The 15,716-nt window shown below is 28.4% G+C and overlaps 5 protein-coding genes across 6 annotated transcripts; 3 read left to right on the forward strand and 2 right to left on the reverse strand.

The window, feature by feature from the left end:
- Positions 1-44: 44 nt before the first annotated feature.
- On the forward strand, positions 45-2,258 carry OCT59_022088 (Serine/threonine-protein phosphatase PP-X 4; the record flags this gene model as incomplete). Its single annotated transcript, XM_025309426.2, has 11 exons — positions 45-67; positions 131-254; positions 328-418; positions 495-556; positions 632-856; positions 949-1,024; positions 1,097-1,164; positions 1,259-1,380; positions 1,447-1,525; positions 1,603-2,044; positions 2,187-2,258. The coding sequence occupies 10 exons, from the start codon at positions 45-47 to the stop codon at positions 1,651-1,653; spliced, it is 921 nt and encodes a 306-aa protein (XP_025174145.2). The 3' UTR covers positions 1,654-2,044; positions 2,187-2,258.
- Positions 2,259-2,556: 298 nt separating this feature from the next.
- Positions 2,557-8,932, forward strand: OCT59_022089 (uncharacterized protein; the record flags this gene model as incomplete). Its single annotated transcript, XM_025319322.2, has 30 exons — positions 2,557-2,640; positions 2,721-2,817; positions 2,892-2,982; positions 3,051-3,129; positions 3,204-3,521; positions 3,595-3,623; positions 3,696-3,765; positions 3,845-3,933; positions 4,000-4,105; positions 4,184-4,297; positions 4,360-4,438; positions 4,509-4,655; positions 4,722-4,807; positions 4,876-5,019; positions 5,089-5,231; positions 5,307-5,458; positions 5,517-5,650; positions 5,728-5,896; positions 5,968-6,152; positions 6,226-6,352; positions 6,432-6,616; positions 6,682-6,822; positions 6,898-7,077; positions 7,152-7,611; positions 7,695-7,879; positions 7,951-8,127; positions 8,191-8,286; positions 8,371-8,460; positions 8,534-8,575; positions 8,644-8,932. 30 exons carry the CDS (start codon positions 2,557-2,559, stop codon positions 8,695-8,697), a joined length of 4,053 nt encoding a protein of 1,350 aa, XP_025174146.1. The 3' UTR covers positions 8,698-8,932.
- A 1,402-nt stretch (positions 8,933-10,334) lies between these two features.
- Positions 10,335-12,683, forward strand: OCT59_022090 (uncharacterized protein). Of its 2 annotated transcripts, XM_066146946.1 has the most exons (3): positions 10,335-10,926; positions 11,160-11,374; positions 11,465-12,672. In XM_066146946.1, exons 1-3 carry the CDS (start codon positions 10,748-10,750, stop codon positions 12,520-12,522), a joined length of 1,452 nt encoding a protein of 483 aa, XP_066006038.1. In that variant the 5' UTR covers positions 10,335-10,747; the 3' UTR covers positions 12,523-12,672. The 2 variants fall into 2 exon arrangements, with proteins under 2 accessions (XP_066006038.1, XP_025174147.1); XM_025326837.2 differs by having other exon boundaries at positions 10,335-11,374; positions 11,465-12,683.
- Positions 12,259-13,477, reverse strand: OCT59_022091 (uncharacterized protein). The gene is made up of 4 exons (XM_025319323.2): positions 13,358-13,477; positions 13,198-13,290; positions 12,956-13,115; positions 12,259-12,844 (listed from the first exon to the last, which is right to left on the reverse strand). Exons 1-4 carry the CDS (start codon positions 13,451-13,453, stop codon positions 12,663-12,665), a joined length of 531 nt encoding a protein of 176 aa, XP_025174148.1. The 5' UTR covers positions 13,454-13,477; the 3' UTR covers positions 12,259-12,662.
- An 80-nt stretch (positions 13,478-13,557) lies between these two features.
- On the reverse strand, positions 13,558-15,359 carry OCT59_022092 (uncharacterized protein). The gene has a single exon (XM_025332286.2). It carries the CDS (start codon positions 15,344-15,346, stop codon positions 13,802-13,804), a length of 1,545 nt encoding a protein of 514 aa, XP_025174149.1. The 5' UTR covers positions 15,347-15,359; the 3' UTR covers positions 13,558-13,801.
- Positions 15,360-15,716: the final 357 nt, after the last annotated feature.

Genomic DNA, 15,716 nt, shown 5'->3' on the forward strand with positions numbered 1-15,716 from the left:
TGAGTTCAAAAAGAACTCCCTTTCCTTGCCTCAAACGATTTGCTATGGGGCAAAGTGATCTTGATAGGTCAGAATAGTTTGGTCCTAATGCTAGTTTGATTGTCGTTTTAAAGTAAATTCATTTTATTAGGCAAATCGAAAAGTTAAGAAATTGCGAACTCATTTCGGAACTTGAAGTCAGGGAACTTTGTCGAAAAGCTAAAGAAATTCTGATAGAAGAGAGTAATGTACAAAGAGTTGACGCGCCAGTAACAGTATGTTGAAGTCGTTTCTACTTAATGTTTGCATCTTACCCTGTTTCTTGTTTAACAGTTCTTAACTGTTCAGATATGTGGCGATATACATGGACAATTTTTTGATCTAAAGGAATTATTCAAAGTCGGGGGAGATTGTCCAGATACGAATTACCTATTTTTAGGTAATTAAATTATTTACTTTATTTGAATCCGAACTTTGAATTGTTAATATTGTTAATTCCACTTTTTGTGGTGTAGGTGATTTTGTAGATCGTGGTTTTTATAGTGTAGAAACATTCCTGCTGCTTCTTGCACTCAAGGTTTTTTTTTTTGAAATAATTTGATTTTTTAAAATTTAATGGTCTGTTATGCTAATACGTTTCTAAATAAATTAGGTAAGATACCCTGATAGAATTACTCTGATACGTGGTAATCATGAATCACGACAAATCACACAAGTATACGGATTTTACGATGAATGTCTTCGAAAATATGGTTCGATTAATGTATGGCGACATTGCTGTGAAATTTTTGACTACATGAGTTTATCCGCAATTATTGAAGATAAGATATTTTGTGTACATGGTGGATTGTCGCCATCCATCACTACATTGGATCAAGTATTTATATCTCTTTATAAAATTATTTATTTGAGAAAATTACATATTATGTAATATGTGTTAAAAATCTTTTTTTGTGGTTTAAATTATAGATTCGTATGATTGATAGGAAGCAGGAAGTTCCACATGATGGAGCTATGTGCGATCTTCTATGGTCTGATCCAGACGGTAATTGACTACAATTTTAAATAGCAATAATAAAGTTATAAATAATATACTAAATCTACCTATTGAATTCAGATATTGACAGTTGGGGTTTAAGTCCTCGAGGAGCGGGTTATTTGTTTGGAAGTGAAATTGTTAGTGGGGTAAGATCATCTTAATCTAGAATATCAAGTATTCATTTTTTTTTCTTAATCGATTCTTATTCCGTCTAGCATGCGGTAAAATCATTTTTTATAGTTTTTACATACCAATGATTTAGAGCTTATAGCGCGTGCCCACCAATTGGTAATGGAAGGTTACAAATTAATGTTCGATGACACAATAGTAACTGTATGGTCTGCACCAAATTATTGCTATAGGTAAGATTTAATTTTAGGTTACAAAACTATCTTTTTATTTGTAATAATATTCTTAATATTTTCTAGATGTGGAAATGTAGCAGCAATTCTTGAATTAGATGATAAATTAAATAAAAATTATAAAATTTTCGATGCAGCAGCACAAGTATGACCAATATATTTTTACAATTTTAATGTTTAAAAGTCTTGAACATATTTTTGATTTTTGTTTTCATACTTTAGGAAATTCGTGGTTTGCCAGCAAAAAAAACGGTGCCAGATTATTTCTTGTGATGATATTTCCATTCATTTATAGTTCATCATAATACAGTCGGACAATGGTTTGCTCTAAAATTTTGGCGCAAATATATTTAATATGGTTGACTTTATCTTATATAACAGCAGGTTCTTGACAACAGGACTGGTAGCTAGTTATTATTGAATCAAGTTAATTGTAAAGATCAGAAGATGATATTATTCACATACATTCTATTTAAATTAACAAATACATATTTATGTCAAATACTAATTATTATTAGAATATTACCCAATTAACTAATTTGGAAAAAAATGTGATTGTAGTCTTTAGAACTTGGAATATTATGATTCTGCTTTAACATGATTATTAGAAAAATGACAGAAGAATAAAGAAATAAATACTTTAGATATGAAAGATGAACAACAGGTAAGTAAATTAATATTTATAAAGAAAATTATATTAATAGTATTTTTGATTGATTAAATAAAGATTAATTTAATATTTTTTCAAAATTGTTTATTCTTATATTACTTTTTTCTTTTTGTACTTTACTACTTGCTATATGCAGGACCTTTTTTGCAAGTTTAAATTTACAAAATTCTATAATAAAAATGATATATGATTAATAGTTTTAAATTGTAACGATTATAGGTGCTGATTCGAACAGTGTTTATTGGCATTTAAAAATAAAATAAATAAAAAAAATAAAAAACAGGATAAAATTGACAATTTCTTTTTGAAAGTAGTACATTATAAAAATTGTAATTTCTTAAATTTCCGTTAAGTATTACAAAGTCACGAGCTCGCTCGCTTATCAATGCTGCGCCATTAACTACGGGTATGTCGTAACGCGATTTGATCTACTTTGTTATAAATAAAGTACTAATATTTTAGTCTCAGTCTATTCTGCATCCTTACAAGTCGCAAGATTTTTTAATATGGAAGCAAGAATCGTTGATTATATTGCTAGAAAGGAAATAAAAGAACTTGGTCTATTTCTTGATACCGTTGACTTACAAGAAGTACGCGTAATGTAGTAGTATAATAAAAAATCGCTGTTATCAAAATTTGCAACTTTTTATAATAAAAACGTGTATTTCAGATAAAAAAGTTAGTGATAAATATATTAAAAGATGATTCAAAGTTCTATAACGAAAATGTTACGGGATGTTTCGCAATAGTATGTGCACTTTTTAAAGGTAAGGCCAACGGAATGTTTTGATATTTTGAAAGTGTACGTTTTCTTGGCAAATTATTAAAAAAAAACCTATAGCTTTAGCAATAGATGATATAAAAAGTGAGAAAAATGCTCTTGAGGATAGGAACGGAAAACGTGGCACAATTATTCATGAAATTGTTAGATGGTACGCAAAGCAATTATTACAGAACTGACTATCGAAATAACGTTAACCATAATGCTTCTATTCAAAAGGTTAATTGAAAAAGGATGTGACACTTCGTCTTTTTTTGATAAAGTAATATCAGATTTAGTAGGAATATGTGTTAACGAGGTAAATCTTGAAAATGACGTTATTCTTTCGAATTCTAAATTTATTAAATAAAACAATATATTTGAAAATTAAAGATCGCTGTTGGTACCACTGATTCCCCCGTAATGATTGGAGTTTTTGTAGAGATCACTACATGTATTATACATGCTATCCAACGCGGGAATTCCTTGCATGGAAAGTTATTTTCATTCTTACCAGCATTATTATCCGCCTTTGATTCTTGTAATGAAGTAGTGACATTACCTTCCGGTCAAAATTCAACTGGTCATTCTATGTCCGGTCAAGATTATAAAAATTACGTGCTAAATAAATTATGCAATACTAAATGGCACGCAAATAATGTCCTAAGTTTGGCCGGAGAATTTCGTGATATTACAATGTCTAATGAGCAGGTATGGAAGTTTCTATTTGGGTTAATAATTTAAAATCTTATTTGTTAAAATATTTAAATTTTGCCGAATTAAGTTAAATTTTGCGGTAGAAAAAATTATGAGGTAATCTGTATCATTAATTTATTACTTTATCTACGTTTGAAATGCTTTTTTAACATCTTTATCTCAAATTAGTCATTTTGATGCGATGGACATCAATGGAGTTCCCCCTCTTATTTATCAGATGCTATTACTTTCTAGAAAGGTTGATTTTTTTTTGATCATTAGTGAACGAAAATGTTGCAATTGTTTTGACTTGCTTTGACAGAGAAAATTCTCTTTAGGGACAAAAACGTTTAATCTTGCAAGGAATTACAGAATTTTTTAACAGACTAGATGATGAAATAAATTGTAATCAAGATGACGATACAAAGTTAGTATAAGATAAATTGATGATGTTTTAATATATTTAAAAATTTTCAATATTTTGGAATTTTAGTGAATATAAAAATAACAATTCCGTCGATAAGTTATCATTTTCGCAATTGAGCCACATGGAAGGCACAGTAATTATCCATATTTGTTTCGCGATTACTCAGGATCAGGTTGATTTCAACTTTAAATCAATATTTTGTTGGTTTAATTTTTCATTTTTTGATAGTCTTAATTACATAATCTAACAGGAATTAGGGAATGAATTCATTAAATATATGAAATCGGGTAAAACTTCATCCTTGAAATCATTTAGCATCGCTTGTTTGTTGTCAATTGCGAGGATACATCGATTTGAAGACCAGGTATGGTATTCTTAATTGAAATTTTGATCAAACTTACAATCATTAATTCACATTTTATAAAGGCTCTTGATTTTCTCAAGACGTCAATATTAACGGTTTTTAAAGATATGGAAAAGTTGGAAAAGACAAAATGGATAACCAGTATGTGAAATATTCAATAACTTCATAAATGAAAGTTATATCTTGACTTTTATGTCCTTCCATCTTCTAGAAGTCGATATTTCAGAAATCATTTCTTCATTACCATTAATTGACCTTTTCCAAAATATAATACGAAAGACATCGTTTGGATGGGATCAGGTCACACAAAGTTTGGTACAATTAGGAATTATTTTGATGGATTTAGCAGTTCCTTCTGGTGAGAATACAGTGTACATGATGATTTTGTTATGACAATAGAATTTACTAATTAAGTGGTTTCAAGATACAACAAGGAGCAAAAAGGGAATGTCAACTACGACAAGTATGGTTAAAGATTTAGGAACAAAAATTTTACTAGAAATGTTCAAAGTAAGGTGACATGAATGAGTTAAGAATTTTTACAAAGAATCAATTTCTCAATCTAATAATTTATTTAGATTCATGATATGGTCCGTGCAGAAATATTAGACCAGATTCAGTCTCGAATTATTTCTAAATCATCAAGTGTTGAGTATTTTCTGGGTTTATTGGAATTGATTGTAAAAGAGACCCCCGAATTTATTTATAACTATATTGCCAGGGTTTGTATTAAAAATTATTTTCCGAAATTGCTCTAGCTTTACAAAAGAAAATTAATAGAAAATTTGTAGATCAAAGGGACACTCGAATATTTAACATTTTTATCCGTCACAACAGCTGATAATCTATTGAAAGCAATACAGCCACTACTTTATACAAACCAATCACTTCGTGATGGACTAATGGTTATTCTACGAAAAGGTTTATTTACGAAGTATGGGCTTATTAATAATTCAATTTCTTTTTTTAATGACTCTATAAATCACATAATTTCTGATTATAATTAAAGAGAATTGGAAGGGCGTCAAATTGCGTTGATCGGATATTTGAGACTGTTGAAAATGCAAGCGATACATAATCGCGAAATATGTCCAAGGTCTCAAATGTCGTCTGATGTAATACTCAGTGATAATCGGACCGCCCTTTCTTTTGAAATCATAGGTAATATTGTCTCGCTTTCTACTTGCTAAATGTAGTTAACATTATTATCGAATTATAGGTAATCTACGCAAGTGTTTTAGTCAACAACCACAACTTAGGCTTTCTTTATATGAAGGTTTGCTAGAATTGATGGATATTCATCAATGTGATAACCCAATATTCCCGATAATCTTTGACATTTTATACTCGCATGTATGGGAACTTGCTTTATTTTGAAATTTTTTTTCCAAATTGTTATCGTGGTTTTAAAATTTTCTTTTTTTTTTTAGTTCCAAAAATTTTTTGAATTGAGATCATCACTGTATGCGACATTTCACATCGAAAATTGTATAGAAACTTCAAATGGTGAACCACATATTCTTGAGCCTTTACCTTATTTATTGGCTTGTTTAAGCAAATCGATTGCCACTTTTAATAAAACCATCGAGGGCAATGAAGGTGAGACGCTTGAACTGTTTAAGATCAAGATGCGATCAATTGGTTACAATTTTAGGTCGCGTTTAATTTAGGAAATTCCAAGTTTAATGGGGCTCAACTTGAAGAAAGTAAAATGAAATTGAAAACATTGATCGAGCAATTAATACATTCAGACATGTCTGAATTCATGATTTATCCGAATGCTGATTTCAGGATGAGTTCCAAAGAGGGTAGTCGTAATAATATGTGTGCCTCTATTCTACTTGGAATGTATGAGGTAGTAATTTAGCTAAATACAAGTTGGTATATTTACTTTTATGGACTGATGCACATTGCTTTTAAAATAATAGGCGGCTATCGAGCATACCTTTTTGGCCTCTGAACACACTTCACAATCATCAGAGATTATTTTAAGGTTATTCAAAAGATATACGGCGTTATTTGAAGTTCTAAAAGAGAAATCAGCAAACGCTCGAGGTTATTTTACGATGTCCTTATGGTTAAATTGTGTGAACACTAAATTGCATCTAAGAATTATGTTTGTTTTGATATACAGGCCGTAAGACAGTAACTTCTATTACAGAGAACTCGATCTTAAGCTTCAAATGTATTACTGAACTTTGTAAATTCACTCTCCAAGATATTGATGATACGGAGATTGATGCTACAAATTCTGTATTGAGGGCCGATGCAGGATTTGTAAAATATATTACTGCGGTAGCTCATAACAAAATATCTCAGGTATGACTCAAATGAATTTACACAAAAGTACTAATTATTAATATAACTTCATTTCTCTTGTTAAGATAATGTCGAACTTTAATCCCGAAGATGAAAAAACATTTGGTTATTGTACGTCCTTAGCACAAGTGTTTATGAATGAATTTATTAAAAGCAACAAAGCAAGCGTTGCTACACGTCAAGATAATAATAGCAAGAAGGATAGGGTAACAAATATTTTAGTGCATTCTTTTAAACTTGAAATAGTAACATAATGTGTCTAATATATAAAATTATACCAGGGGAAATCCGTTTTTACAATTGCAATTGAGAGCTTAGCGTTATTAATCCAAGCAGTGTCGTTTTGTTGGCCAGACAAGTTAATTGACTTCTTAGCTCTATCTTATCCACCCGAGCTTGCAAATGAAGTAATTCCAAATGATTTAAATGGATGGCTAGATTTATATATTCGAGAATTTGAGGTAGACTTACTTGATATATATTTAATAGACTAAATATCATGATTTCTTATGCACTTATTATATACATTTTGTAGCAATTATTCATCATTTCACTTAGTGAAAGAATTCCTCATATAAAGGAAGCATTGGGATTATTTCAAACAATAACTTTATTATCATCTCATTTCACTGATTCGATTGATATTTCTGAATCGCATGGGCATTTGGAACAATTGGTTACTTGGCTTAGAGCATTATGTAAAGAACGTGTTATCGAAGACACTATTCTTGCCAAAAATATTATTAGTCTTTTAATAAAATTGGAGAAGGATATGCCGGACTTTGAGACTAGCGCAGAAATAGCTCATGATATGTTGTCTGTGTTAGGTGATATCAATGGCAATGCAGACGGAAATGAAGTGAATCCTAATTTCGTTATCGTCAATCCGAGAACTAGTGGTATAATATGCAACATCTTAATAGGGTCTATAGAAAATATGTATGAAGAAATAGAATGGTTCTTGACCCGAATGAAGTTGATATGCAGCGTAAAAGGTAGTTTAGACATTTATCATGGATTTATCATGGTTTAGATAATAATAACAATATTATTGATGAATTTGATTTCTCCATAACAGATAAAGATCTTAATCGTGAGAAAGTTAACATGACAGATGTTGAACAAATAATATGCTCAAGATTAACTACAATAATAAACACTATGATATATATGGAACAAACATCACTCCAAGACTCGTCTTCTGAACAATTAATTAAATGTCTACAGAAAACTTATAAAGTCATGATAGCATTAATTAAATATGTAAGTGTTTATAATACATTTAATTACATTTTCTTTTTAATTAATGGATGTTATTTTTTTTTTAATCTTAGAAAATTGCTGAGGGAGGCGAGATTCTCAAACATTTCATAGACCTGATAGAATTAACCGGGTTGAAATTGACAGAAAACTTATACAGTTTACTTTTAGCATTTGGTTCAAAACCAGAAATAAACCGGATACAATTAGGTAAAAAGCGTAAGCCTAAGACTAAACCAACAACGCAAAAGGTAAGCTGAAGTTATGACATTATTTAAATATATCGAATACTAATAATCAAAATGAACTGATAGGCACGAATCGCTAGGGAATCCAAGATAATACCCGATTTAATTTTCCTCTTAGAACAATATGAACGTTATTTAATTCAACTAACGAAGAAGTCTAAAGTAAGAAAGAAAAGTTTTAAACAAAATTGATATTTATAAAAGATACAAATACAAAATTAAATGCCATTAATTTACGAAATATAGGTTGATTTGACGCAGTATATTAAAAGAGCTACTAATCGAGATTTTAAAATAAAAACGGATTTGATGGATGAGAACGATAAAAATTCGAAGGTAGGTATCTTTGTACTTTGGAAAATTATACAAATTTTGATTAAAACTATTAAAATGATTTTATTTGGTACAGCCTACGAGTCAGGAAGAAGTTGAGGAAATTGAAGGCGAAGATGTAGGTATTTTAATTCTTCAAAAAAGTTTCATTAAATAAATAAATAAATAACTCTCTCACTAATTTAGAATAACGAAGAAGTTGTTTTAAGAAGCCGTCAAACTAAACGTCGTAGATCTTAAACTCCTGAGCATTAAAAAATTACTTGTTGTATACATATAATAGAATTACTTATATTGATACAAGATTAAAAAGTTAATATCTGTATGCCTAATACAATATATATTAGAGTTTCAGAATATAACAAAGGCAATAATTACTTTTATGTTAATACTAAAACAATTTCTTTTTGACTTACGATCAACCTTAATTTCTATTCTTTCAATAAATTAAGATGTAAGAGTAGCATTCTTATTTTAAGAGATTCCTGTTTCCCATACTCTATAATTAAGTGGAAGAATAAAAATTACAAATTTGTTACAAGATCACTCGAAAATCTTATACTACTAACATTTCATAGTAGTTATTTTAATTATAATGACCACCGTAGAACTAATAACAATCCTCGTATTAGCTCTCTTCGTAGTAAATCAATGTACTCGCTAGAAAAATAAAAGTATTTTGAGATATTTTGGCATCCAATAATCAAAATTGGATGATCGATCATGCTATTTTTACTTAAAAGATTTAAACATTTGATTCGTCTCATCAAAAAGATACTAACGATGTGTTTCATATCTAGGGCGCCCTTAACGTACAGTGAGGGTGTACGATGTTAACATACGAACTGGCCCGAGTTTAGAAGTTATGCTCTTGCACATGGTAACGTTAACTCTGGCCAGTTTGTACATTAATATCGTACACCACTGTACGTTAAGGAACTCCTCATATCCTATAGCCACGAAGTTATAAATTTTATATTTTTGATATGACGTAATTTCGACCATTTCGACTTTAATTTCTACTTTTAGACCTCCCAGACCTTTAGGTTTTAATTTATATATAATTGCACAAATATGTTGACATGAATTGGCTTTTCAGCTATATTATAAGTAAAATTAATAATTATATTATTCAAATAGATAATCTTATTAAGTATTGTTAAATTTAATTAGCATATAATTATTAATAATTATGCCTAATTTTTTAATATTAATAATTTATTAAATAAATTTTAATATAAAAAATATAAAATTTAAGTAGTTTATATAGTTAAAATTTTTTAGGCAAGATGAGCTTTACCAATAATTATAAAAATCAATAACTTTATTTCAGGAAATATTATAGGACTTTATTTACTGCGCCAAGCTGCTAATATTTTTATATATGCTTAGTCATTTGCTATTTATAATGATGATTGCAAATTAACCGAAAAATAATACTAATAACAAAAGAGTATCATCCCACATAAAATACTCCTCTCGTTTACTTTTGTTAACTTTTCATTTTATATACATTTTAATTTAAATAATGTCACAGAATGGGCTGTTTTTTTATTGGTTTATGTATGCAATATCCATTTCATTAAATCGTGGCGGAATGAGTCAAGAAAATTGATGACGATTTTCCGTGATACACGGAACCATTAAACAGTTAAACAGTTCTTCGACGGAAATCGGACTTCATTATATTAACAAATAAGTTAATCCATTTATAGGCATCTGACTGATCATTTACATCAAAAAACTTTGAGAACTACTTTTTAGGAATTATGTATAATTATTAATTACAATCGATTTAATAACAATTGATTTATTTATTTATTGCACGACCTTTTCATATAAAAAGTGGCGGACTCGGTTTTATTTTTTTGTTTTTTGTTCACATTTTTTTCTTTGTCATTTTTGTCATAAAAAAAATCCCAAAAATTTAATTTTATTTTTAAATTAAGTTCTTTTTAATTTAAAAATAAAATTAAATAGTTAATTTTTTATATATTCCTGTTATTTTATTTTTTGATATATATTGTATAATATTTTATATAGTGTAATAATTATAATAATATATGATATATAATTTATTTTATTTTTTTTATTGCTTTCCTTTTTTATTTTTAATTTTTATTTTTAATTTTATTATTATAATCACATTCATTCATAAAATCATTTATTTGTTTATTTTTTTGGATTTTCTTTTTATAATTCATAGTTTATTTATTTATTTTTTTTTCTTCCCCCTCAAAAAATACGTCATAAACCAAGCATTTTGGTAAATCATTGAAAATCTAGAAAGATGTTGTCCAAACCCAATAAAATTATGCATGATCGAATTTCATTCCACTTTCTATTTTCTAATAAACGTCGTCATGACGATGATCCAACAACGCCTCATTTTTCAACCACCACTAACAAGTTTCAAAACATGCGTAAATACTATAGAAATACTCCGAAGTACATAAAAAACCGAACAAGGTCAGCATTTAATTTAATTTTAGATATTTAAGGATTATATTGCTCGGCATACAAAAAAAAATTATATAAAGGATAACATTTTCCTTCTGACCAAAAAAAAAAACAAAATTAAAATTAAAAAAATATAATAATTAAAATTTGTTGGATTTAGATTATTTTTAGATTGTTAGAATATTATTAGACTATTAGAATACTTACACATTATCTACAACTTTATTCACTTTTTTTATTAGATTCGTAATGCATAAAATCAAAAACATTTTTCATAAAATCGAAGTAGAATCTAAAGCTCCAAAAGAACCACCATATCCATGGTCTTTGGAGAAACATTACAAAATCTCCAAAAAAATTCTTGGTACAGGATCATTTGGAGTAGTTAAAGAATGTACAGATAAACGTACTGGAATTAATTATGCTTTGAAAATCATTAACACAAGAGACATTAAAGGTAAATATCTAAAATTATATGTATGTTTAGATTCATTCATATTTTCATTCATATATTTATTTATTTATTTATTTATTTATTTATTTATAGGAAAAGAACAGATGTTAACCACGGAACTCGATGTTCTCAAAAAAGTTAATCATCCGCACATTGTTACACTTCACGATTTATTTGAAACAAATAAAGCTGTTTACATAATCACAGATTTGGCTAGTGGAGGAGAATTATTTTATCAACTTCTTCTGAAAGGATCATATACAGAAAAAGATGCCGCAAATTTAGTACAACAAATTCTTAAAGGTGTAGAATATCTTCATGATCATGAAATCGTCCATCGTGATTTAAAACCCGAAAATTTATTATTTAGTGATAAATCTGAAAATTCAAATTTGATGATCACAGATTTTGGATTATCAAAAATATTAAGAAATGATAATGATATATTAATGACAGCTTGTGGAACTCCTGGTTATGTAGCACCTGAAGTTTTAAGACAAACTGGTCATGGAAAACCTGTTGATATTTGGAGTGTCGGTGTTATAATGTATACTTTATTATGTGGATACACTCCATTCTGGGGTGAAGACCAGCAATCTTTATTTGATAGTATTTTAAAAGGTGTTTATCATTTTGAAGATGAATATTGGTCAAATATTAGTGATTATGCTCAAGATTTAATTGATAAAATGTTAGCTTATGATGCTGATAAAAGGATTACCGCTAAAGAAGCATTGAAACACCCTTGGTTTCATATGGCTCATACGGTTGATAATTTTGATTTATTAAATAACGTTAGAACAAATTTTCCAGCGAGATCAACTTTTAAAAAAGCAATTAATGTAGTTCAAGGTATAACTCGTTTAAGAATGAGCAATGTTAGATCTCATGATGATAGTAATTATTCTTTATCTTCAAATGTAAATTATGGTTTAACAGGATTATCAAAACATGATAACATTGATATTTCTGATATTTCAAATTTGGATTTACAGTTAACTTCTATGTCACGAAATGATACTTTTAGTAGTGATAAAATAATAGGAGTTTTAAGTCCAACCACTTCATCTTCATTACCTACTATTAATAGTGATGATTCTATCTTAATTGATAAAGATTGGTATTCGAAAAACAAAGTTATACCGGTTTAACTAAATGACATTTAATAACAGGAATATATATAATTTTTGGGATTTATAAAAATGACAATTTACATTCTTTTAATGAGTAATATAACAATTTGTATAATTGTATTATAATAATAAGATTATAAAATAAAATAATTATTATTTTAAAGTTGTATTTGAAGATCAGAATAATCTAACTCGTCAATTTCACCAGCTGAAGTTACAATATTTGTTGCTTTATCAGCTGCTGCTTCTTTTACTTTATCAATTTCATTAACCGGATTCTTTGGTACTCCCGTGATTAATGTAAAGTCAAGATTTTCAAGTATATCAGCTTCTATTTCATCTAAAAATATATATATATATATTAAAATATAGAAATGATAAATATATATTTTACCATTTTCATTATCTTCGTCATTTACTAATTTTAAAGAAATTCAAAACTTTTTCTTACCTTCGGTTGACGGAGTTTTAGTTGATGTATCAGCAACAAAAACACCATTACCTGTGGCCGCATTAATATCAACTAATTTTGATGCATCTCCAATTACCAATATCGCATTGACAGCTGGTGAAAGAGCATCCAACGTTTCCGTATCAAATTTATCTATGATCTGGAATGTATATATAGTATATATATGTGTGTTAAATATGTAAAAAAAATATTATTTTTTTTACATTTAGATTATTATTCACCTGATCTGCTCCGTGAGCCAATAATATTGCAGCTACATTCTCATATTTCGTATTTCCTTCCAACAGAAAGTCATTTTTCGTAGAATTAAATTCCTATTGATTATTAAAAATTATGAAGTTTTATTTTTTTTTTTATTTTCTTATATATAATAAATAATACCTTAAACTCGTATCTTCCTTTCATTTCTTCTAAAAGATTTTTTGCATGTCGAATCTCCCCAAATACTAACACTTCTTGCTTACTAACTGTCGTCATATTAAAATATTAAAATGTACTAACGAAACCCTTTAAAAAACGATTTGTCAGGCCTTTTATAGGAAAATGCAATAGGCATATGTTATGTAACGTTGATCAACTATTTATTATGAAATAATGAGATCATACGTGAATGATTTTATTTGATTAAAACTTATTTATTTTATTTATAAATAAAAAAATATATATATGTATCATATGTATATAAAAAAAAAGATGTATAATATATAAAATAATTTTTTTTTTTTGTATAGTATAATAATTTGTATAAAGCAATATAGACTAATATATAGCGTAATGATTTGAGTAATAATTTGTTAGTATATAATAATAATTATATAACAATTATTAATTAGGCATGATACCATGAATTTGAAGCCGATATAAACATGTAAACTTAGGATTTTCGTGGTTATTCAAAACTCTCATTAAAACAGAACTTACTCTCTTATTATTCTTCTTTGCAATCTCATCGGTTACATTAAACAATTGTGTAGGATGACCATATAAATCATATTGATATTTTCCTAAGGATATTTTGAAATCTTTTTTTTCATCTAAACCCCACAATTCAAATTCACGAGGTGCTGAAGAAATTGGATCAATCGATACTCCTTTTCCAATATGACTATAAGTAACATGCGTAACTATAATGTTCCTCGATAATTTTATCCCGATTTGTCCTTGTGTACCGTTAAAACACCAACAATCACCAACATTTATGTTTGGTGATATCACGATTTCAGGTTTTTTACTAGTAATAACATTTCGACGTGTTAATTTTCCCCAAAAACGTTGAATAACCTTACTTGGCCATATTTCATAAGTACGTGATGTTAATCTAGGTATGATTTTTGCTCCGCTTGCATACAATGCATAATCTGTACTTGTACCTTCCATCATTCTTTCTAATTGTTCTTGAAGAACTTCATTTAATTGTGTTCTAACATATCCAAGTAATCTACCATCATTATTATCTACTTCTTTTCCTATATATTCTTTTCTTCCAATTATAGTAGGTGATGTTGAAACACGTGACATTTCCTGTTCAATAAATTGTTGTACTTGTGCTCTAACAGTATCATTCAACCTTCCTCTTGTCACCTTCTTTTGTAGTTGCACTTGTGTAGATTTATTCAAGTCAAGTTCAAACAAATAGCCAAACATCAAAAATGAAATTAAAACAATGAATATAAAATAAAAACTTTCGCGTCTTAATAAATTAATTGGCAGCTGAATATTAGGTAATTGAAAATTAATTACGCTCAAGAAATTACTAATGAATTGTGTACGTCCGTGATGACGGTGAACTAAAGGTGATGATCTAGTATCATCAATTTCGGTATCAGTGTAATCTCCAAGAAGTGTTTGACTTGACTCAAATTTAAATGAGAAACTAAAATTACGCGATGATGGTGGTGATGATGATTGTTGATAAAAGGCAGTTGATGAAGATGCTCCTTCTTCTTCGTGAAAGAAACTATATTTTTCATAACCTTCTTTTGCGAATCCACAAATATCCATTACTGGAAGTGTATCACGAGAAAATAACTCTTGTACATTTTGTTGTGGTTCTTCGTATTTTGAAATATCAATTCCTTTATTCATAAACTGTTGTCTATATTTATTAACTAACCTAGTTCTCATTTTATAATAAACAACTTCTTCTAATGCTTCATTATTATTAACCAACCAATATTCTGGAGACGCGTTAGGACTATATAAGTGAACTCTAACTTCATGTTCGTCCAATACCATTTCCAACATTTCTTTGGCATCTTGTTGAATACGAGAAAGTGCTTTATTATAAGCTACTTCAAGGTTTAGGAAACTAGGAAAGTCAGGATAGAGATATCGAATTGGAATTGTCTTGCTACGTGTTATTGGAGACATTTTTTTTTAAGAGAAAAAAAAAAAAAAAAAATTTTTTTTACAATTGTTTCCTGTTGTCGGGGGATCAAAGGGGAATTTGAAAAAATTTTTGGGAATTCTAAAATAATTATTTATATATACGGAAAAATACAAATAGTAAATCAGCAAGTAAATTGATAATGGAATGAAATATGATTTGATGGATCGAACCACTGTGATGCTTATGAAGTTGACTGATTTTCATCATCATGAGGAAAAACCGGTTTTTTTTTCCATTATGCACCCCTGACTTGATATAACAAGTAGTTTTTATACTGTTCAAATAAATATATCAAACCGGTTCTTTATTGTTTTGAAAGTTGAACCTATTAAAAATCGTTTCCCACGAGAT

The sequence above is a fragment of the Rhizophagus irregularis genome, chromosome 30 (assembly GCF_026210795.1).
Source record: "Rhizophagus irregularis chromosome 30, complete sequence".
Taxonomy (NCBI): domain Eukaryota; kingdom Fungi; phylum Glomeromycota; class Glomeromycetes; order Glomerales; family Glomeraceae; genus Rhizophagus; species Rhizophagus irregularis.

What these genes read in the sequence shown, in the direction of transcription:
- OCT59_022090 (XM_066146946.1), top strand. Translation starts at nt 10,748, where the DNA reads ATGTTGTCCAAACCCAATAAAATTATGCATGATCGAATTTCATTCCAC. An exon ending in TACATAAAAAACCGAACAAG is followed by an intron (nt 10,927 to 11,159) that starts GTCAGCATTTAA and finishes TTTTTTTATTAG; the next exon opens with ATTCGTAATGCATAAAATCA. An exon ending in TAACACAAGAGACATTAAAG is followed by an intron (nt 11,375 to 11,464) that starts GTAAATATCTAA and finishes ATTTATTTATAG; the next exon opens with GAAAAGAACAGATGTTAACC.
- OCT59_022091 (XM_025319323.2), bottom strand. Translation starts at nt 13,453, where the DNA reads ATGACGACAGTTAGTAAGCAAGAAGTGTTAGTATTTGGGGAGATTCGA. An exon ending in AAGGAAGATACGAGTTTAAG is followed by an intron (nt 13,291 to 13,357) that starts GTATTATTTATT and finishes AATAATCAATAG; the next exon opens with GAATTTAATTCTACGAAAAA. An exon ending in TGGCTCACGGAGCAGATCAG is followed by an intron (nt 13,116 to 13,197) that starts GTGAATAATAAT and finishes TATACATTCCAG; the next exon opens with ATCATAGATAAATTTGATAC.
- OCT59_022092 (XM_025332286.2), bottom strand. Translation starts at nt 15,346, where the DNA reads ATGTCTCCAATAACACGTAGCAAGACAATTCCAATTCGATATCTCTAT.